This window comes from Delphinus delphis, chromosome 12 (assembly GCF_949987515.2).
Source record: "Delphinus delphis chromosome 12, mDelDel1.2, whole genome shotgun sequence".
Lineage (NCBI taxonomy): Eukaryota > Metazoa > Chordata > Mammalia > Artiodactyla > Delphinidae > Delphinus > Delphinus delphis.
Window position 1 is genome coordinate 9,309,211 of NC_082694.2, and position 20,614 is coordinate 9,329,824.

The following is a 20,614-nucleotide window of genomic DNA, read 5'->3' on the forward strand; positions in this document are numbered from 1 at the left end:
TCACGCTTTGCTGAGAAACAAATTCAGAGAAACGCCCAAAACCTACAAAAGGACTTCCCTGCACTCAGTGTTTGGTCAACGCGGATTTTCAAGTCTACGCAGCCATTCAAAATTTGGAAATGATCTAAGTGTATGTGCAGACACACTCTACGCGGACAAGGATTTCTACCTCTAGTGGAAAAAAGCAGGCTTACATTTAGAAAGTCTACAGCAAAAAGGTCCTGGCAAATAAATCACAGTGGAAAAGAACCCTGCATGGAGGAGTGGAAAATGTGAGTCCCAGGCCCCAGCTGCCACTGAGCAGTGGTGGGTGAGCCGTGGGCAGGTCCCCTGACCCCTCAGCCACAGGGGCCCTTCGCGGTGAAACGGGGTGACTGTTGTGGATAATATCCACGTCTTTCTTCCTCTAAAATTCTCAGAGACCATGTTTTTGTTTCTTTGAAGAACTCTGTTGAATCCATGTCAATTATATTCAACAACTGTCAGAAAAGGCCAATGGGCGTTAAGTTTTAATAGCCAAGTAGTTTGGGGAAAGGTAGGCAGTCATTAAGACTACGCTTCACCTCAGAAGTAAATGCTCTTAGAGCAAGTGTTGCCAATTTTACTTTCTGTTCCACTTAACCTGAATATATATATGTAATCACTATGCAGCTCATGATCATTTTAACCTGAAAATGATCAGAATATACAAGTGGTCTTATGTGACTGAGCAAGCCCTCTGCATACAATTTTTTACTCTGCCTACTTCTGTTTAAACAAAATCCACATAAGAATGACTTAGTTTTGCTGCATTAGAGAAAAAACAACAAACCAGACCAAAAAAAAAAAAAAAAGACACTGAAAAAAACTGTAGAATTGGAAGAATGGTTTAAAAAAAAGCACTCAGGGTCTGTTCTGGAGAAGAGATGTGGCCCTGGGCGGGAGTTGAGCCTGATGTCCGCCTAGAGAAGGGCTCAGCCGTGTCTGGATGGCTCCGGAGTTCAATGAGAGCATCAACCAGCCCTTAAATCAACACCTGTGAGTGCCTCACTCTCTGTTTTCTCACTTAATCCACAGAGAGAGGACTAGTAATAGGGGTAAGGAAAGCCTCAGAAAGGCTAAGTGTCTTCCCAGACACACAAAAAGAATGGCCACTCGTACACACATCTGACTACGCAGCGAAGAGTCGTTGGGGATTAATACATTTTGGGTCAACGCGAGGGGAAACCAAACTTCAGAACTTCCAAACAAAATAAATTTCAGGGACAGTGATGAGATTTCTACCAGAACCTAGTTAAGTACAGGTGTCTGGGACGTTAGGGTTGGTGAAGGGGTTTACTCTGCCTCCTACATCGAGAAAGTCTGGCAATGAACAAAAAACACCAGTGCCTAAGCAGCACCCTTCGTGCTGGAGCCGATGCCCCTTGTGGGGCAAGCTCCCGACCTCACTGCTCACCTGCAACATGCACTGATGGGCGGCCAAGCCAGGACTGTGCTACTTTAGGTAGCTTTGCTTTGTGTATTTTTTTTTTTTTTCTCATTAATAGGGGAGGGAAAGGAGAAAGTAGGGAGAGAGAGAGAGAGAGAGAAAATGGCGTGTTCTAACTCAGACTAAATACAGCTCTGTGGGAAAAGCTAAAGGAACCCCTGGCAGGGGACCTTTTAGTCCATCTGACATCAGCTGTGGACAGGCCACCAAAGCTTCTGGAAGTGACAGAGCTCACAGAAGACGAGGAGAGCTGTACAAGCCAGGCTGCCCGAGTGCTGCCCGGGAACCCACTAGACCTCCCCTCGGCTCTACAAACTGCAGGGCTCGCAGAGCCGAGGAAAGCCCCGAGCTGCCTCGGGCCAGGGTCATGAGGCCGCCACCCCCTTTCCTGGCCTTAACTGCTGGGGACGGTCACCGCCACGGGGCTCGGGGGAGACAGCGCAGCGAGAAGGCACCGACCTGTCCGGCAGGTAAGCTGGGGGGACTGGGAGTCCAGAGGCAGGTGGGAAGGAGCCAGGCCCGGGCCAGGGGAGGTGCTGGGGAGGGCCCAGGGAACCGGAGCTGGAGACCTGCTCGTGACCAAACTAACGTTTCTGGGGAGAGAAACTGAGGGGCTGAAAGCAAACTGGGGGGTTATGAGGTGCCCCATCAGATGACCCGCTGATGAGCAAATGGGGTTCTGGAGTCACGGCTGTGAGCGGGCCGTGTGAGCGAGAGGATGCTCTGAGAGCTGACGGGAATAGTGTGGCAAATCCCGCAATCACAGCTGGCTGCACCCTAGACATAAGGCAGGCGGCCTGCTGTCATATTTACATGCAGTCAGAGGGCGGGATGCAATCCTCAGGCTGACTGGGTAGCTGCTTTTTGGAGTGTAAGGGGAAAAAAACCCCACAACATCGTACTTGGGGGTCTCATGTTCCCTCTGGGAAAACCACAAGCCACAGCGAGGAAATTCGATACGAACTAGAGCAGGGGTCGGCACAGTTTTTCTGTAAAGGACTAGACAGTCGACACTTTAGGCTTTGAAGGCCACAGGGCCTCTGTCACAACTACTGGACTCCGGCACTGCCCCAAAGCAGCCGTGGACAGTACGTGAACGAATGGGCGTGACTTATTTCCAGGAAAACGGTGTTTACAGGAGCAGGCGGTGGACGGGATTCGCTCGGAGCAGTGGTTTGCCGACCCCTGAACTAGAGTCACAAACACTGATTTCTACATGCAAATGCAGTCCAAAAGATGCCACTTCTAGCGCTAACTCCACCCGAAGCCCACAGCAGTGCCTGACAGGAAGTCTAAGGCTGCAGCCAGGCTCAGAAGAGAGGAGGCTGTGTGATTACCGTGCCACAGCATCTGGATGGCTACCTCTTATCTGCCTCCCCCTCCATGGGACGCTCGCAAGCTCAGGTGAAATCACAGGAGGCGTCACGTCCCATCATGTACCTCTCTTAGCCAGGCCACCCACTTCAGGAAGCCTAATGCGCTCGTGGACACTAACTTCTGAAAAGGGTTTAGGACGGGAAAGTGACAAAAACGCATGTGGTAGCCTGCTTCTGGCCACAATACCAGCCCGACTGGCCCCTCGGCAAACCTAAGAAAAGTTGCTACATCCCTCACAATGAGGAAACTCCTAAAATGTTTTCCTGACTCTGGGAGTACAAGGTAACCTTTGACAGGTTAGCTACAAACACGCCCTGAATATTAAGAAGACGTCTGCAGAAGCCTTGAACGGAAACCACGTACCTGGGCTGGACTCTTCAGGAGGGGGGCTGCAATCTGCACAGAAATGGAGGGCGACACGGATGATTAAGGAGCGGCACACGGTTCAAACACGAGCAACTCAACGCTTAGCGCAACTGCGGCAGCAGCTGGCAGTAAGCCGGCTAAACCGAGCCTCGGAGAAGAGGCCGGGGGCCTGCCTGCCTCTTCCCCAGGAGTCACACGAAGGTGGTCGGGCTGCCTGGAGCTCCCTGCCCGATCCACCGGTGTCAACATGCATGTTGCTGGTACTTCAACATGACACACTCTTCGGGAAGAGCAGGTTAATGTGTCACAATGAGATAAAGCCCCCACGTCCATCCCATTGCATGTGCTGGAGCCCACGCTGGCTCACGACACCTGGAAGCAAACTTGCAGTGAGAGAGACTGACCGGTAAATCGAGCGTGCAGCTCAGAGCCCACCGCCCTGACTGACTCTAGAGCCCGGGCTAGAGGTCGGCTGCTGAGATCCAAAAGGTTAGGGTCCAGTCATGAAACCCATATACCAGACACATGCATGCCAATCTTTACGATGTTTAAGCCAAATACAAAACGTTTATGACCGAGGGAAGTCTGGAATTGGAACATCCCTCCAGGTCCCTCAAAGAATACCAAGTGTAACTCAATTTCACCTACACTGAGTCACATCGGGAAGTACTCGTTTCAAGTTCTCTTCTCCCTTAAAAACTCTAAAATTCCTGGTTAACTGGGTGTGCCACCTGAAACAAACAAGTTTGAAAAGGGATCGTTTGGGCTAAAAGCTTATTTTATTTTATGTCTAAACTTTTCAGTTCAAAGAACCTTTTAGGATTCTGAAACAGGTGGTTTCAGATCCTCAAGAATAACTGGAACCAGCTGAACGGAGACTTTGACAACCTGGATTGTCCAGAAGGGTGGTGGCAGGGATCTTCTCTCTAATTGTCTTTGGCAATGACTTCTTAAACTGGCCAACGGGACAGAAAATAGAGCAAAATTAAAGGCCTCTGTATGCTGAAGACTTCAGCGTCTTCACTAGAGTGCAAATATCCTGAGACCGCCTGCTTCACACAGAGGGAAACCACCGTGGCGCGTGTGATGCACAGCGGTGACTGTTCAACATCTGTCTGGCTAAAATCAGAACTACCCCAGGCCTTGGAAAAATACAGACTTCTATCTCCCCATAACCCTTCCTCCAAGATCCCAAGGCTCTATGAGGAGAAGGGTTTAGAAGCCTGTTTTCATGATCTGCAGTGATCCCAAACTGCTGGGCTGGGACCATGCCTGAGAAGGGATCAGGGGTTAAACCCACTGGGTAGGCTCGTCTTTCAGTCAAACGGGAGAGAGGGATCTCCTCTTAGATCACAGAGGCCCCTGCGATTTGATGCCCACTGTGGACTGCTCCACACACATGCGGATTTTAGCGCACAGTCTCAGGGGTACGGGGACCTGGGGTGCAACCCATAGATCTCAGGTTAAGAGAAACCTGGTCCAGGGTTTGAAGGACTCTTCGGGGATGAGGAGAGCAGGAGAGAGTGTGTGGGGGAGGTAATGGAAGTCACCAAATCCTGACAGTTTGCAGACGGGTCACTTGGGTGGAAAACCAGGAGGAGAGGGAGGCTCACGGAGCCTCTGCGGTCCCCGCTGCGGGGGACTGGTCAGTGGGCCCTGCGGAGCCCTGACCCCAGGCGGGGCTGAGGCAGGGCGACTCCTTGATGAAAGATGAAAACCAAGGACCCAGGACAGGGTAGAGAATTGGAATGAAAAGAGAGAACGCCTTTCAAAGAGGCATGGAGTTGTTCACGGGCAGTAAATACGCCGGTGTGAACACAACCCCGCTCATTAGGCCAAAACAAGTGCCCCAGGAACCTGGAAGGGCATCGGGAGTCACGACAGAGCCCAGCTCTGGTGCCTGAGGACAAGAGACTGAGTAAAACAAATGGCTCACAGTCTGGTCTGTCCAGATCCTCCTGATCATGCCGAGGTCTGGACGGCTTCCCGGCTGTGCTCAGATTTTTAAATTAAGGACCACGTGCAGGTAATTTAGAGGCCTGTGGTTTCATAAGTTTCTTTTGAGCGCTGATCAGAGTCAGACTCTCTCAAACGCTTCCTACTCCCATGAGCACAACAGAGCTGATCTGTACGGCACACACAGGTACAAGTCAAGCCCTAAATATCACAAAGAAATGCTCCTTTAAATAACTTTAAAACTGCGCTTAAATTTGTCTATATATTTGAACAATAGGGGACGTGCCTAGAAAAAGAGGACATTTAAGTTATGAATACAACAGTATATCCAGTTAAATGAACTATCTCCTGCATTTAAAAAAATCCAATCAGTAACTTTTTTTAAATATGCAGAAAAATGTTTAAATTGCAAGCAAGACAATATTAAAGAGAAATGAGCAATGAACTTTCAGAAATTTTTTTAAAGAAACACAATTTACATTAAAAAAAAAAAAATGACAGCACGAACAAAGACAAAACAGTTCCATGAACCAAACACAGGTTTGGGGAACTGAAAGTCGAACCCCTCACAGATGGCAGAGTGGAGGACGGGGACACCGAGGAAACACAGGCTCAAGTGAGAGCGCACCCTGAGGACAGACTGCAGGCGGACAGGAGGGGGAGGGCGTCTGACAAACCCAAGGAGGATTTACCAAGAGGCTCCGACAGGGGAGCGAGACCCTGCCTTGAATGAAAGCTGCCCGGTTCAGAAATGACAAGTCCCACTGCCAGCGGCCCATCCCTGGCCCAGCTGGGCCTTAACCCGCCCAAAGGGGGGCAAGGAGGCGGCGGCGGCAGCTGGATCTCAGCTGCCTGGCGCACAACCCCACCAGCTCTTCCGGGGAAAGGCCAGAGCTGCAGGGACCAGGGACCCACGGGTTCAGGAGGCACGAGGCCCCCCGCTGTAAGGCGGCAGCGGGGCAGAGCGTCTGGTCATGCCCTGTGTCTCCGCAGGCAGCAGGCTGTTTCTGAAGCGTGCCGCTTCACGCCAGCGTCCCGCCTTCTACCGAGAGCCCCACCTTGGAGGTGGCGCCGAACAGAGGAACCTAACTGGCCCCCCCAGACGTGGGAGCGGGGCCTACCCTCTGACTGGGTTACGAGCAAGGCCCAGGGCAGCAGGCCTCTGCCGGATAAAAGCGCGCCCAGCCAGTGACAACCAGGCTTTCCAGACGAGTCCGCTGGGCCTGCCACCAGCTCTCATCCAGAGAGAGCTGCGCGCCTCACCTTGTCCCTGATGCCTGATGCCGTAAGCAACCTCACGAGAAAGGCATCTACCGTTCGGCCTCCTTCGGGTCCCCAGACTGGCTGACAAACCAGCAAAGTCCAGGAGCCCCACCCTCCCGGACGCGGCAGCGTGAGCCCGCGGGGCCCTGAGGACCGGCCTTCGCCTGCAGGCTCACACGCGGCCCCCCCCGCCCCCACTGCTCTGGGTGCCGCGACACCCCCTCTGCTGAGAGGCCTCCCTGCAGTCTGCGTGGCGGGCGTGGAGTTAGAGACACACACGAACACACAGACAGCGCTCGAGGTGGAGGTGGGAAGCGGGGTGCGTACGCACGTGTGGTCGGGTGAGGGCGGCATGCGGCGGGGGGGCGTGGCGAGGGGGGCCCGTCGCAGAGGGGGTCCTCCGGTCGGATCCAGTAGGCCTGGCTGCCCCGGTTACCTTTCCTTCCTGCGCAGCTGCCGGTGCCGGGGAGGCTGTGGTCGCAGCCCTCGGCCTGCAGGCGCTCCCGCTGCAGCAGCTTGTCTGCGCGCTGGATGATGCACTCCAGGCTCTTGTCCACGTTCAGCCACACCTTCTCCTGGCGGACCCAAGGGGCGCGGGGTCAGCTCTCCCAGCAGGAGACACAGGGCAGAAAGCAGGGCCCGCCCCCCACCCCCGGGCGCCACGCCCACTGAGACCCCTCAGGATGCAGAGGGGGTGAGACAATTTGGAATCCCCCATTAAGCTGCATCTGCTTTTCCAAAGACAAGTCGATGTCCCGTGGGCGTCAGTTTCAAAGCTTGGGGGACGTCTGTTAGTCGCTGTCCCGGAGGCCACTGTGGGTACAAGGGCCACGGGAGCACCCTCGTCCCCTCCTCCCTCCCCGCAGACCTCGTACAAACACCGCAGGGGACTGAGGTCTTCTGGATGGAGGCCGTGGATCGCTCAGCATGGGGGACGGGGGCGGGGGGGTCCCTGCAGAAACCCAGGCAGCACTCAGGACGCCAGGGCAGGCCTGGGGGAGCGCGCTGCTGCCGCCGGCAGTCCGGTGCCCCCAGGACGACACCGCCGAAGAACAGTCCCAGCAAATGACAAACACGAGTCCGTGATGTGTCACTCCCTCAAGGGGCAGCCCCTGCTCTCAAAGCCCACCCAGCGGAAGCAACATCGTGACGGGATGTCAGGGCGGCGTCTCCCAAATCCTCACCAAGCTGCCCAGCACCTCAGCTCCCACATCTCCAGAAAGACGTGGCCCCGGCAGGGCTGACGGCCAGTGGAGGCCGAGGGGGCAGGGCCCGGGCTGGGCCCGACACCCGCGAGGGAGCAAGGCCTCGCATTTTCCAGGCCGGCTCAGCGGTAGGGTGACGGGCGGGGGCGGCAGTCTCACCCACTCCTCCTCGTGCCAGTCCACCTGCAGGGAAGACCGGCTGTTCCTGCCCGACCACCTGGCCATGAGGGTGTCCTGGTCGTTCCTCAGCATCACCTGCTCCTCCTCAGTGGAGGTGGGCGAGGCCTTGGAGGCGATGTAGTCGGGCCGGGCCGCGTTCAGCCCGTGGATGGAGGTGGCCAGCAGCTTGCAGTCGCACACGGTGACCAGCTGCCGGGTCTGCAGGGACACACGCACACCCGGCCTCTCTGAGCGCCCAGCCCGCCCCCCTCCGCCCTCCCGCACGGTGCCCACACCCCAAGAGCTGCAGCCCTCGAGACGGCCGAGGTTTAAGGCTGCCTGCCGCACGACGGGCCCGGCTGAATCTCGGCAAGAACTTCCCACAGAAGCCCGGAGAACGCAAGGAGGATGACAGGGAGGCCAAGAAGCCTCTGACATTCTTGGACCCTGGCCAGCCTCTGAGCCTGACATGGCTGGAGGAGGGGCCCGGGGTGAGCCCAGTGCCAGCCTTCACTGCCTTCCCGGGCTGTCCCTCCATCCCAGGGCACAGGCCTCACTTCAGTTTAACCGCTGGAGTCTTATGCGTCACATCTAATACCTGAAGCCCCGGGCAGCGGGATTCCTGGCATAGCACTTGCGGTTCTGGGGAATTCTGCACGCAACAGCAGCTCTGTGGCTCTGAATTTGACGTCTGACAGCGTCACCTTTATTTTATGAGTGGATTTAATCCCCGGCTCTCAGTCTTTTTACTGGGCAAACACATGGGAAGGATACAAGACATTCGGACGGGGAAAAGCAGCTCATCCCAGTGAAGCAGGTGTGTGTGGGGAAGTGTGACCAGAATCTGTGTGTGCACGTGTGTGTGCCTGTGGCCACGTGTGTGTTTGGCGGAGGCACGTACGTTGGGAGAGACACTGAGTCGTGAAAAAGCATCACCCATCAATTTTTAATCAGGATCAGGTGACAGTTAATTAGAAGCTGGTTTGTGGACTATACATAACCCAGTGAAATTATACTGTTCTTATATTATGTGTGTATAATAATTCAGTTTCTTTTTTCGAACTGTGAGTACAACAGAAACGTGGCCCCAAATGTGCTGGGTAGGCAGTCACTAAGGAAGCAGAGGAACTGTCCCAGCTTCAACAAGACCCCCGTGCGTTCCCTGGAAAGCCAAGGGCATGAAGCCACAGCTGAGGCTCCTGAGCTCCGGGCTCTATTGCTGGTCTGCCCCCATCCAGCTCTGTGACCACGGGCCAGTCACCAAGCCCCGCCCCAGGCCTTTGTGGGAATAGGATCTGAAGTCAGACCTTCAAGGTCATCCCAGTGTCACCATTTGTGTGGACAGCTCTAGGCACACATGAGGTGTCCAGGGGTACTCAGAAACCCAAGGGACCCCCACCCCCCTGCAGCAGGGTAGCCTCTCCTACCTTGTCTGCTAAGATGGCGAGTGTTCTTTCGAGGCCAGTGGCGGACCTGTCCTTGGCCGCCCTCGAGAGCCTCTCTGCGTAGTAACTCACTTGGGTTTTCAGGGTGTTGATCTGGGCAATGATCTCCTTGGCTCTGACAATGTCCTGTGGTATGTAGATGATGGACTGGCAGCTGGACGACGTACTAAAAAGGATGAGAACAGCTTCTAAGGGGTTCTCTTGAATCGGTGGGGATAGTAGCACCTCCCCACCCCTGCCCACCACCAACACGAGGTGAAGCCTCCTGTTACTCGGGGCTGTTTCCTAGGCTGGTCTAGTTGTTGGTGGACAAGAGGAAATCTCAGCAGATCCATTCTGTCTGTACAGTAGAGGCTTGAAATGTTAAAATACAATTAAGCCTTTTATCCATGTTTGCATGTATCTGTATTCTTACTGTGTTTCTACCTGTGTGTACAGATGCTGAACCCAGTAGTTGCCTGGATGCTCACAACCTTTCACCTAAGAACCTCTTCTGTCAGTTTTTAAGCAGTACTTGAGTGGAGACCTGCTGACACCAGAGTGGCTCACACCGCAGTGAAGGGAGACTGCAGTAGGGGCTGGACTTTGCCAAAAGAAACCTGTCTTTTCATTTGGCCAATCAGGACTTCAAACTTTCTGCGCACAGACCCACACCCTCCCTCATGTGTCTACCCCAGCAAGTCCCCAGAACACTGGGCTTCCATCCTCTCTCCCCTGCTCCGGGACTCCCCTGCTCAATGTTCCATCGGATGAAGGGGGGCATGGAGAACATGCCGAACTGGAGGCCAGGCCTGGATGCCTCACTGGCTTTGAAAACCAGTCCTTCCCTCGTTCCCCACTCCCTGCCACCGAGCAGCATGTGCATCTTGGGATCTGATGTCAAAGCTACTGTCCGGCACAAACACCAGCCTCTGGGGATCCAACTCCACGTCCCTGGCTTCGTGGGACCTTCTAGATGGGGATGGTAAATTGCCTGTCTCTTAGCTAAGATCCCCAATCAACCCAATATTATAAGTTTATTTTTCAGACCACCTGAGGAAGCTGAGGGAAACAGGGAGACGTATAAGGCAGCCATGCTTCATGTAAGGAGGGGCCCTGACTGGTCCCCTCGAAGAGCTGCCCTTTGAGTTCAGGGTAAGAGGGAGGACCGCACCCCCCACTGCTGCCCCTGGAGGTGAGGGTCACACGGTAGGACTGAGCCCTTTCCCTGCTGGGCTCTTTCCAGGGTAACCCGAAGCTGGGTCACCAACAGACCGCCCTGCCCATTCCCCTGATGGACTATGGGGTAAACATGCAAAAACAAAAACCCGAAGCACCCGAGAAAAAACAACACCCCAAGCCCAGACACCACAGTGAAAAACGATGGAGCTGCCAGAAGCCCATGCAGCAGGCTGCGGTCAAGCCTGCACAGCACGAGGTGCGCACGCTGCTCTCCAACCTGCAATCGCTGCTGAATGAATAGCTGCCGTCTGGGGCAGCTGCGTCTCGGGGGCGCTGCCCCGGGTCTCGGGAGCGCTACCCCGGGACCGGCTGTGAAATTTACTCTTCCCACACGGGAAGGACGTGGCGGAATAGCTACCATCTGGGACAGCTGGGTCTCGGGAGCGCTACCCCGAACAGGCTGTGAAATTTACTCTTCCCACACGGGAAGGACGTGGCGGGAGTGAGAAAGGATGCACTTCAAAGAGCTGCTGTTCACGGATGACCGTGAACACATGAGCGTGGGAGCCCAACCACAGGCCTAAACGGGGGGCAGCCGCAGAGCCTCAGCCACCGGGGAGGGTGTCCTCAGCGTGCAGCACCTCCAGGAGTGTGCGCCCTGCCACGGCCCCTGAGCTGCTCCAGCTCTACGACAGCAGCAGTTCTGAGGGCTACAGGTGCCTCACAAGCCCCAGGGCGGAGCCCCTGTTCTGGGCCGGGGCAAGCGCCCCGGGCGGGTCTGGGGAGGCCTGGAACGGCAGTGGGGACCCCAGGCAGCAGGCATGGTGGCTTCTGGCTGCCATCTCATTGTTGGTGGAAAAAGTCACTGGGTTGTATTAATTGTTGGTTTGCCCTCCAGGGATAAAACTGGCCCTAGTAATACTGTTTTACAAATCTCCATTAACTATTAAATACCATAAAAATGTAAGCTGGCTTCATTCCTACAAGACGTGAAGGGAAACTGAAAACTGAAAAGCAACAGGTTCTTGTAAAAGAAGCCAGGAAGGGACTCCCAAACGCACCAGTGGGTTGACTTGAAATCCCAGCACCTGGGGACCTGCCCGGCCTGGGCTCCTCATATCCCGGAGGAACAAAACTGGGTCTTCGCTTCGAGTGAGCACAGCAATGAACTGCTACCAGACTGGGAGGGTTTGACACAGCAGACCGGAGATGGGCTATTCATTATCACAGAAGATTGCAGTTGGAAGGAGAATTCTGTCTATGAGGCTACAACTAGGAGCCCACGGGGGCACGGAGGGGGAAGCACCTCAGAGGAGGGGACAGTCTCTCCGCACGAGAGCAAGACCCAAACACACACTCTCCACAGACAGAAAACTCACCAACACTCCTCAAAACTGCTAAAGAAAAGAACCAAAACGAAATATTAGCAGCTGGTTAGCAAACGGCAAATGCAAAACAAAAATTAAAAAAACAAGTTCTCTTTCGTCAAAATTCTGGAGATCATTTGTCGAGGCCCCGACTACAGGGACAATTAAACTCAAGAGCCCAGCATGCTCACTGGTGAGAGCAACGTCTGCGCGTGTGCTCGAGCCCCAGGGAGACGTCCCATGCGGGCGAGTAACACCTGCGCCGAAAGGAGAGCTCCCCTGGTGCAAACCATTCCTGCAGGTGGTGTTACGACATCAGTAGGACATTAAATAAAAATGTATATATTAGAAAAATGCTGTAGAAGCGCTTAGGGAGTAAGAGGTACTGAAGTTAACATGCCAGACAGGTATCAACACCCCAACCTTCCTGGGACAGGGACAGCCCTCTCGAGCGGCTTTCTCCTCCGGGGCCTCCACGCCAGCCTCAGGTCACACGCTCGCACCTCCACGCGGCCACATGCAATGCTGCGACAGACACGCGGCTGGCTGTGCAGAGCACTGTGGCACAGGAAGCTCGCCTTTGTCCTAATTCCCAGAGAAGCACCGCGTCGGTGAGTCCTCGGAGGGATCTGGTGGCCTGGCTTGTCTGCCCAGGGAGAAGCCCTTGGTGGGGACGAATCAAGGTCGAGGAGGCTGCCAGGGGCCTCCCAGAGATGCCACCCGGCCCTGCGCTCAGCTCTGACCCGACTCCCCAGCTGCTCTCCGCCAGCCTGCTGGCCCCTTGGCCCACAACCGCTGCACCTGACCTTTCTTCCCAACCCGTGCAGTCCGAGGTCACCTTGCTCAAGCCCTGTCCTGACTCCCGCCCTGGGGCCTGAGGCTCCGGCCAGGCCAGCGCTAAGCCTCCTCCGACTGCCCCGCGGGTCCTCCTGAGGCTGGCGGCCCTTGGCCTCACCATCCTCAAAGCACTCGGCTCCGGCCCCTCAAGCCCACGTTCCACGCAGACTACCCCCTCGTGGCCCCAGCTTGTTCCTTCTCTGCAGCCCCACCTTCTTCTCCGGGCCTCGCCGCCCCGTCTCCTCCAGAACCTCGCTCCATCAGTGTCCTCTGCCGTCTCCCCGCACTTGCCTTCATCTCTCCTATCAGCCTGAGCACGGGCTCGTCTCGGTCACCTTCTGCGCGCCTGAGGCCTTCACGCTGCTCTTCCACCTCACGGTCCCAGGAGCCCAGGCCTCGGCCACACGCATAGCATCCACTTCCTACACCCGCACGCCCTGGTCAAGGTAAGCCTGGCGCGTGACGCTCGGGAAGATCACCCACGCCTCGCGGCGTCCAGCTCGACAGCTCGGTTTAGCGCTCTCTCCCGTCCCCTCTGATCCACAGCACACCCTGCACCCTCCGCTCGCCGATTTCCAGCAGGCTCCGAGCGCTGGTGCTGACTTTGCCCCAGGGCCAGGCCCAGACCCGTCAGCTCTGGTCACCTCCGCGCCGCCTGCGCCTGCCCGGCCCCTCCCCTCGGCTCCTGCCCCCAAGGCCCCGCCCCTCACCGCGAGCTCCGCAAGGCCCGCCCCACCCCGCCCTCCTCCCAAGTTCCTGCTCAGCGTGGTCAACTCCGTGCAGCCCCTTGAGCCTGACACTGACGACCTCTCCCGGGCTTCACGCTTTGTGACCTTCAACCGACCGACCAGGGCCTGTAAAGGGCAGCTGAGCCCCAGCGTCCAGGAGGGCCGCCGCCTGGGGCGCTGCTCTCCAGGTGCATTTCCATCCGCTGTCATTTTACAGGGACAGGACCAGGGCTCGGGTGCCTCGTCACCCACCCAGCTCAGTCACACACACAGAGCAGCACAGGGCCCGTAAGGCAGCTCCTCCCACCCCGCAAAAGCAGATCGGATGCTGGATGTTTTCTGTGGTCCCGTTTTGACTTTCTTTTTTTTTAACCTAGGAAGCGTCAGACAGCAGTACAAGGACAACAAACACCCTCCAAGAACTTACTGTTTCTTGGTCTCTTCAAATTTGTGCAGCTTTTTGCGGAGACCTCCTGACTTAAAGCCTTGGCAGTGTGCTGCTGGCGCTCCGATGGTGACAATGTCGTAGTTCTGATCTGAATGACAGAAAGCTCTCCTCCATTACTCTGGGCTCAGGCCTGTGGACGAGCCAGCTACAGGGATACGTGCACAACTCTGGGATCCCCCGCCAGCCCACTTCCAAGCAGCCTGTGGTTCCCTCAGTCGCACAGCCCGGGCTGCCCGAGGGCCTCTGGAGCCAAGCACCATCATCTCGGCTACGAGGGTCCTGTCTCAGGGGAGAGTCACACAGGGCAGAGGGCAACTACCCAGCGGCTCAGCTTGCATCCCTCCTTCAGAAGGATGACCTGTGGGCAATTTTCTGCCACAGCAACACAAAGGGAAGCTGGAGGGAGGACAAACGAGGGGAAGGGGTCTGAGCTCTCCACAGAGGCCTTCCGGAGGCCCTTGGGCTGGGCCTTTGCCGAGCGCCCAGCAGCAGCACACACAGGGCAGGCTGGGGCAGATGTGGGGCAGCTCAGGGAGAAAAGAAGTGAGATGTGATCGAGCGGGACAGTTACCTGATCCTCCATCGTCCTGAACTCTCATCCTCTGTATGTGTAAGTTTGTGGGAACAAATTCTAACTTTTTATCTGCTTTCAAACTGCTTGCCTTGAACGAGGGACCTGAGGAATGGAATGTGAGAAAATAAAGATGGTCAGCCCGTATCCCCCATTCATGAACGGTGGGTGGAGAAGGGACAGTTTGAGGGTACTGCCGCGGGTATGCAGGTGTGTGTCAGTAGTGGCCTCAGAAACTCTGAGCTGCCCGCGAGCACACTTCCTTCCCAGACGATGGGGGTGGAACATTGAGGGAGAGCAGCTCCCGGCCAGAAGACTGGTTCGGGGTCCTAGGTGGTGAAAGGGGCCTGGTGGATCCACCCTCAGAGGCTCGGGAGCGACGCCGGGCCTTCCCATCGGCAGCTCTCAACCGACAGGTCTGACACAGGGACAGGATTCTGTGCAGCACGATGTCAGCACCACTATAAAAAGCAAGTGGGCCCGTGCCAGGAAGTGCCTGTTCCAACTGTAGAGCCTGCCGGCATCCAAGAGCTAAGAAACTGGTGTGACGGGAGCAACACTTCTCAATTCTGAAAAGTGATGAGAAGGTCTGCTCATCACCCCACGTCTATCAGATGAGCAAACGCTACACAGCCGCGATTCTGGCCTCCGGAAAACACGCTAACACGTCCCCTTGCACATCCTGGGGTGGGGCTCAGGAGTTTGGACCATGTTTTCTACAAAATATTCACAATCTTATTTCTATAATTAGAATACTTAACTAATTAAGTAAAGAACTACTTGCCTAGAAAAAGAGACTATAAATTACACTAATGATCAGGAGAAATAAACATTCCACCTGGTGAAAAAAGACGACTTTATTTTGCCAGTATGCAAAACGCAGACCAGCCACTGTCCGCTTTGCACTTTGCCACGGGAGATGGTTCTCTAGCTACTGACGGGGTAGCCCACGGACCCCCGGCACTGGCATCCTGGGAGCCTGTTATAAATGCAGAATCCCAGATCTGCTGTTCACGAGACTCTCTGGAGACTTAGAAGCACACTGACATCTCAGAAGCTCTGCTCTAGAAGAATCATGGTGGGGGCGTTTCAGACTTTCCCAGGTAACAAGCATCCAGCACGGGCAGGTCCCTAAGTCCCTTCAGGCAAACACTGCCATTTGTCTTAGAAATACACTTAGATCTGTTCTTCAGATTCAAACCAAACCCCGGGCACCATCATCTTGTCATCACTCCTGTAAACCTGGCTGCTTCCCAGCCAAGTTTAGGGACGGGTTCCTCTGTGCTGTCCCCACAGTAAGGGGTTACGATTTTCTTTAAAAGCTGAAGTTCTATTATAAAGAGGGGAAGGAGGGAAGAATCTGAAGAGAATAAAGTAATAGAAAACCAAAAAAGTCACTCCATTTGGAACCAAGAGGGAATGAGTTAAGCATAGTCTTCTAAACCTACGCTGAAAATGTTTTGAAAATCAAGTGGCATCTTTCAAGAAGAAAAGATGTGTCTATATTTCACGTTCACTTTTGAGGCTTAAAATGGAGAGCTCCACTCAGACAATTCATACGTAAACATAAGGACCGCTGAACAGGTAAACCGGGAAATCCAGAAAGCCCTGCCTTGCTTTGTCTCAAGGCAAACGGCCTGCATCCTTTTGGCCATTTCGCTGATGCTAGACCAAGATGAAGAAATAAAATGAACCAACAGCCTGTGACTTTGTCTCTCCTGAATTTCATCCTACGGCGGTTGTTTTGGCAGGTGACACCATGGAAGGAACTTTCGATGCAATTCACACATTTGTCTTCTCAATTAAGATCTGAAAACTCCGTATTTGAGAGAACTCACACCTACATGAGAATCTATTTTTAAAAATCCATTAGAGTGTCTGTCAGTGGGAATATGGAAGTGACCCTAGGTTCCAGATTTCCAGCTGGGAAAATGAGAGTGGGTGAGCCATGGTGGGGTTGAGAGTGGGCACCCACCTTTGTACTGATGGAGGTCGGTCAGGTTCTCCTGGTACGTGAGGATGATGGTCTGGTACTGAGTGACGATCTGGCGCCGGAGGCTCTCCCAGCAAGGGGACAGTTCCCCCAGCTCCTCCAGTTCACACACTCTGCAAGAAGACACACGCATCAGGCCATGGCGCCGGCTCCCTCCCAGCAGAGGCTCAGGAGTCCTGACCAGCCAGGAGGACAGATGGATGTGGACGCGTCATACCCAGGGGAGGCCCTGCGAGTCTGGAGGGGCAGCAGCAGGGCAGGACAGCAGACAGCTCCAAGAGCGGCTGTAAAAAAGGCAGACCACTGACCACGTGGAAACTGCACAGACAGGCTTTTCATAGGAACTCAGTCAAATGTTCAGGGAAAACTAAGTGAAGGAGTGAAGAGGGGAGTGGCTCCACCATGGCACCCTGGCGACCTTGCATGTGTCCAGAGGCCACAGGGGCATGAAGGCTTGAACTGCAGCCTGAGTCTGACCCTCCCGGAGCACAGGAGGATTGGAGCCTGAGGGCAACTGCTGCAGGCTCTCCCCACCCCTCCATCCCCCCTACCCGGGGCTGTCACTGCCTCCTGGATTCTGGGAGGCAGGGCTTTCTGCCCTCACCAGAGCAGAGCTGCAGAATATAAAGCTGTCCCGCGAGCCGGGCTGCTCAGCAACGGGGGTCCCGTGGCTCCTGCTGTGGCCACCAGGCCCCTTATGTTTCACTGTCATCCTATTCGGGTTCGGGACAAGGACCCTGGGAAGATGGCAGCTTTAGCTATCGTTCCCTTTACTACCTGTGTAAGTAATGAACTGTCTAGATCTAAAAGTGCATAGAGAAGAAGACAAGGGAAAAAAAGAATTTGTTATATCCACAAAAATGAAAGCAAAGCTGTTTAAGAACTGAAATATAAACTTCTTAGCTCAGCAGGAAATAAGAGCTACATAATCAGAATAATGAACACAAAAAATGGATTCAAAAAAAAGGATAACCATTTTAGGAAATTTAGGAAACTGGGGGGGAAAGTATAAAAGACCCAAAATTCTCTTCATAGGAAATCAGCAGTTAATCTCTGAAGTTGATTCATCAAGAGAGCACTCTATACATAAATCGAGAAATACAGCAGAAAACACTAAAACGGCTAAAAGTGGTTGTTTCTTGGGAAGGAGATCAGAAAGTTGAGCATCCCAAGACTTACGTTTTTCGTTAAAAACCTTTTTGCGCTCTTTGGCTTTTTATACTACGCACGTTTTCCTCTAAGGGGGGGAAAAGCTAAGTTTATAGAAGTGTTTAGGAATCTACTAAATTTTCTAAAGTTAAAAAAAATTTTAAAGCCGTGCCATTTTATTATTATTATTATTACTAATCAACGAGGTTAACGTAAAAGAACCCTTGGTGCAGGCAAGGCTGGGTGGGACCGATGTCCCCGTGGGTTGCCGGCTGAGTGGCCCCGCTCGCCTTGGGTCTGCAACCGAGCCTGTCTGCCTCAGCCACTGCGGGCCCTTCTCTCTCCGTGTCTCTGCCCGTGCGTCACGTGGCTCCTCCTTGTGCTGCGGGTGTCAGCTTAGTGTCACCGTCTCTCAGAGGCCTGCCCCGGCCACCCTCCTCCTTCTCACAGCCCCTTTTAAGTTCTGCGCACCAGTGACCCGTCTGGGCCCCATGTGGCCCAAGTTCTGTTACTGATTGTCTCCCACGGTCCATCTCACTCATCAAGACCCCCGCCTCCCCACCACAGTGAGCAGAACACTGGCCACGTGGTTGGTGTGGGAAACAACAAAACCCTCCAAACCGACACAATGAATGAATGAACTCTTCCGAGTTACAGTGCACCAAACAGTGGGAAATTATGCGTAACTAAAAATTTAGTGAAACTGAAGATATGTAGAAAAATAGATGGTAGCTATGTAAATATATTACAAATATGGAAAAGTTGAAAGGAAGTTTTAAAAAATTAACTCTATAAAATATACACAGGGCTTCCCCGGTGGCGCAGTGGTTAAGAATCCGCCTGCCAACACAGAGGACACGGGTTCAAGCCCTGGTCCGGGAAGATCCCACGTGTCGTGGAGCAACTAAGCCCGTGCGCCACAACTACTGAGCCCGTGAGCCACAACTACTGAGCCTGCGCTCTAGAGCCCACGTGCCACAACTACTGAAGCCCACACACCTAGAGCACGGAGAACAACAAGAGAAGCCACCGCAACGAGAAGCCTGCACACTGCAACGAAAAGAAGTCCCCCACTCGCCGCAACTAGAGAAAGCCCGCGCGCAGCAACAAAAACCCAACACAGCCAAAAATAAATAAAATAAATTCATCTAAAAAAATAAAAAATAAATAAAATATACACACATAGGGGGATAAAGCAGCTCATTGCATTATTCTTCCCCTTTTTCTCTAAGTTCAAATTTTTTTTCAAGATAGAAAAATTAAAACAAAATAGCTGTATTAAAACAGTAGGATCTGGCTGCACTGTTTTCCTTCACGCAGCTGCTGTGTTGCATCTACGATTAACACTGCTCGATGGCAAGGAGCAGAGATGACTCTTAGGCGGACGGGAGACGTACTCTGCAGTGCCCGGACCTCCCCGCAGGCTGCTCCCCGCCTCAGGACCAGTGAAGCAGGCCCCGGGCCGAGAGACACAGAGGATCAGTGTCCTGATGGGTCATCCTTAGCCCTCTGGAGCCCGGACCGTAGGAAACCGTGACCCAGGCAGCCGCAACCAGAGAGGGACCAGCTAGTCTAACTTTCTCAAGGCCGGAGGGGAGGCGAGGGGAGGGGAACCCGTGCTCAGCAGGGGCACAGCTGGCGTGTTGGGCACGCTGTCTCGTGACGTCCTCGCGCAGAAACCCCGGGACACAGATGAGCAAACTGAGCCCAGGCCGCGCAGCAGGCAGGCGGCGGATGCCGGGCGTGCGGCCCATGTGAGGCCAGTGCTCACCCACCCCGTCCACGGGCCTTCCAGACGGGAGGGGCAGATGACAGGGGGCCTCACCTGGCTGCGTCCTCCTCCAGCAGGAGCTTCACGAACTGCCGGGGCACGTGCAGGGACAGCACGCTCTCTGCCATCTGCTCCAGGATCCGCAGGTGGTTGCCCTCGGTGGTCGGGAACCGGTACATGCGGCAGACGGCACCGCCGAACACTGAGGCGGGAGGGCGACGGGCCGCAGTGAGCAGGCGCAGGCCGCCGCGGGGCCCCCTCCCCGCCGGCCCCCGGGTCTCCTTCCTGCTCATCTCCAGGGAGTTAAAACACTTAAACCCACACCCACAGAGTGACCGAGCCCGACACCATCGAGACAGAGCAAAAGGAAGCAGGAGCCTCCTCCCCGGAGGGTCACGAGGTCCCGACACGCTGCCACAAAGGACAGCACGCTGATGTGCAGAGAGAGGTGACGATGGGCGTGCACAGCCGTGACAATCAGAGCGGGTGGGGAAGCAGACCACGAACCCGCGTGGACACTCACGAGTGGCAAGGGTACTGACAGAGGAAGCTGCTTACCCGATTTCAGTAAAGTGTCTTTTCGCAACGAAGCGTATTTGGATCGGATTCCCAAGGCCTCGGTCAAGCTCTCGTCAACAGGCAGAACCATCTAAAAACATGTACAGAAAAGCATGAGGAAACTGTGACTGACTCCAGAGCACATCATGTCATAAAAGAACCCTTGAAACTAACATCCACCAACAACTCTACGAGGAACGCACAGCCAGACAAGTGAGGCCCCCTCCCAGGACACTGAACATACTCCGCCCACACAGCTTTCTAGAAATGCACAACTTTCGAAGTCACTTCCCCTTGTCTTCGAGTGTTCTGACGTGTAGGATGAAAGGGCAGTGGTAGACAAGGCCCACGAGTATTTCCACAGCTGACGTTCAGGTTCATTTGGGGTAAAATGAGAGATCTCTGTATTTTACAATGACTGCCAGCGTTTGGGCTCTGAAATTAGAACTGTCGTTTGAGAGTGTCTGGGTGAGCGGCTGTGCATCAGAGAGGGTGACACGGTTGGTGGGGGGGGGGGGGGGGGGGCGGGCACAGGTGTGAGACGGGGCCCAGGCGACTGCGAGGCAGAGGAGTGTCTGGGAGAGGAAGACCGTGACCAGCCCTCAGGGTGACCTGGGTCTCACTCCACACCCACGAGCCACCTCTGCCCTCTGCACTCTGGAGGGACGCCGGCGTGGCCTGGGGCAGGGGCAGGGGCCCGCTTCTCTCTACGTGGAGAAGTACCTGGGGGGACTGGCGCGCCGGGCAGAGCCCGGCCTTCCCCTCCCCACAGCTCACTGGCAAAGTGCGTCG

At 54.8% G+C, this 20,614-nt stretch overlaps 1 protein-coding gene across 5 annotated transcripts in view; it reads right to left on the minus strand.

Moving 5' to 3' along the window:
- Positions 1-20,614, minus strand: part of INPP4A (inositol polyphosphate-4-phosphatase type I A) — a 147,830-nt gene that overhangs the window by 39,516 nt on the left and 87,700 nt on the right. For 3 of the 5 annotated variants that reach the window (XR_009521500.1, XM_060027305.1, XM_060027304.1), the window contains exons 9-17: positions 19,823-19,913; positions 19,319-19,466; positions 16,327-16,457; positions 14,352-14,456; positions 13,760-13,868; positions 9,222-9,405; positions 7,795-8,013; positions 6,867-7,005; positions 3,209-3,241 (exon numbers count right to left, since the gene is read on the minus strand). Coding sequence is in view for 4 of the 5 variants with exons in the window: in XM_060027305.1 (XP_059883288.1) it covers positions 3,209-3,241; positions 6,867-7,005; positions 7,795-8,013; positions 9,222-9,405; positions 13,760-13,868; positions 14,352-14,456; positions 16,327-16,457; positions 19,319-19,466; positions 19,823-19,913 (1,159 nt within the window). In the remaining variant the exon portion in view is untranslated. Of the gene's footprint in view, positions 1-3,208; positions 3,242-6,761; positions 7,006-7,794; positions 8,014-9,221; positions 9,406-13,759; positions 13,869-14,351; positions 14,457-16,326; positions 16,458-19,318; positions 19,467-19,822; positions 19,914-20,614 lie in introns of all 5 variants that reach the window. The other 2 variants (XM_060027303.1, XM_060027302.1) reach the window with 1 other exon arrangement.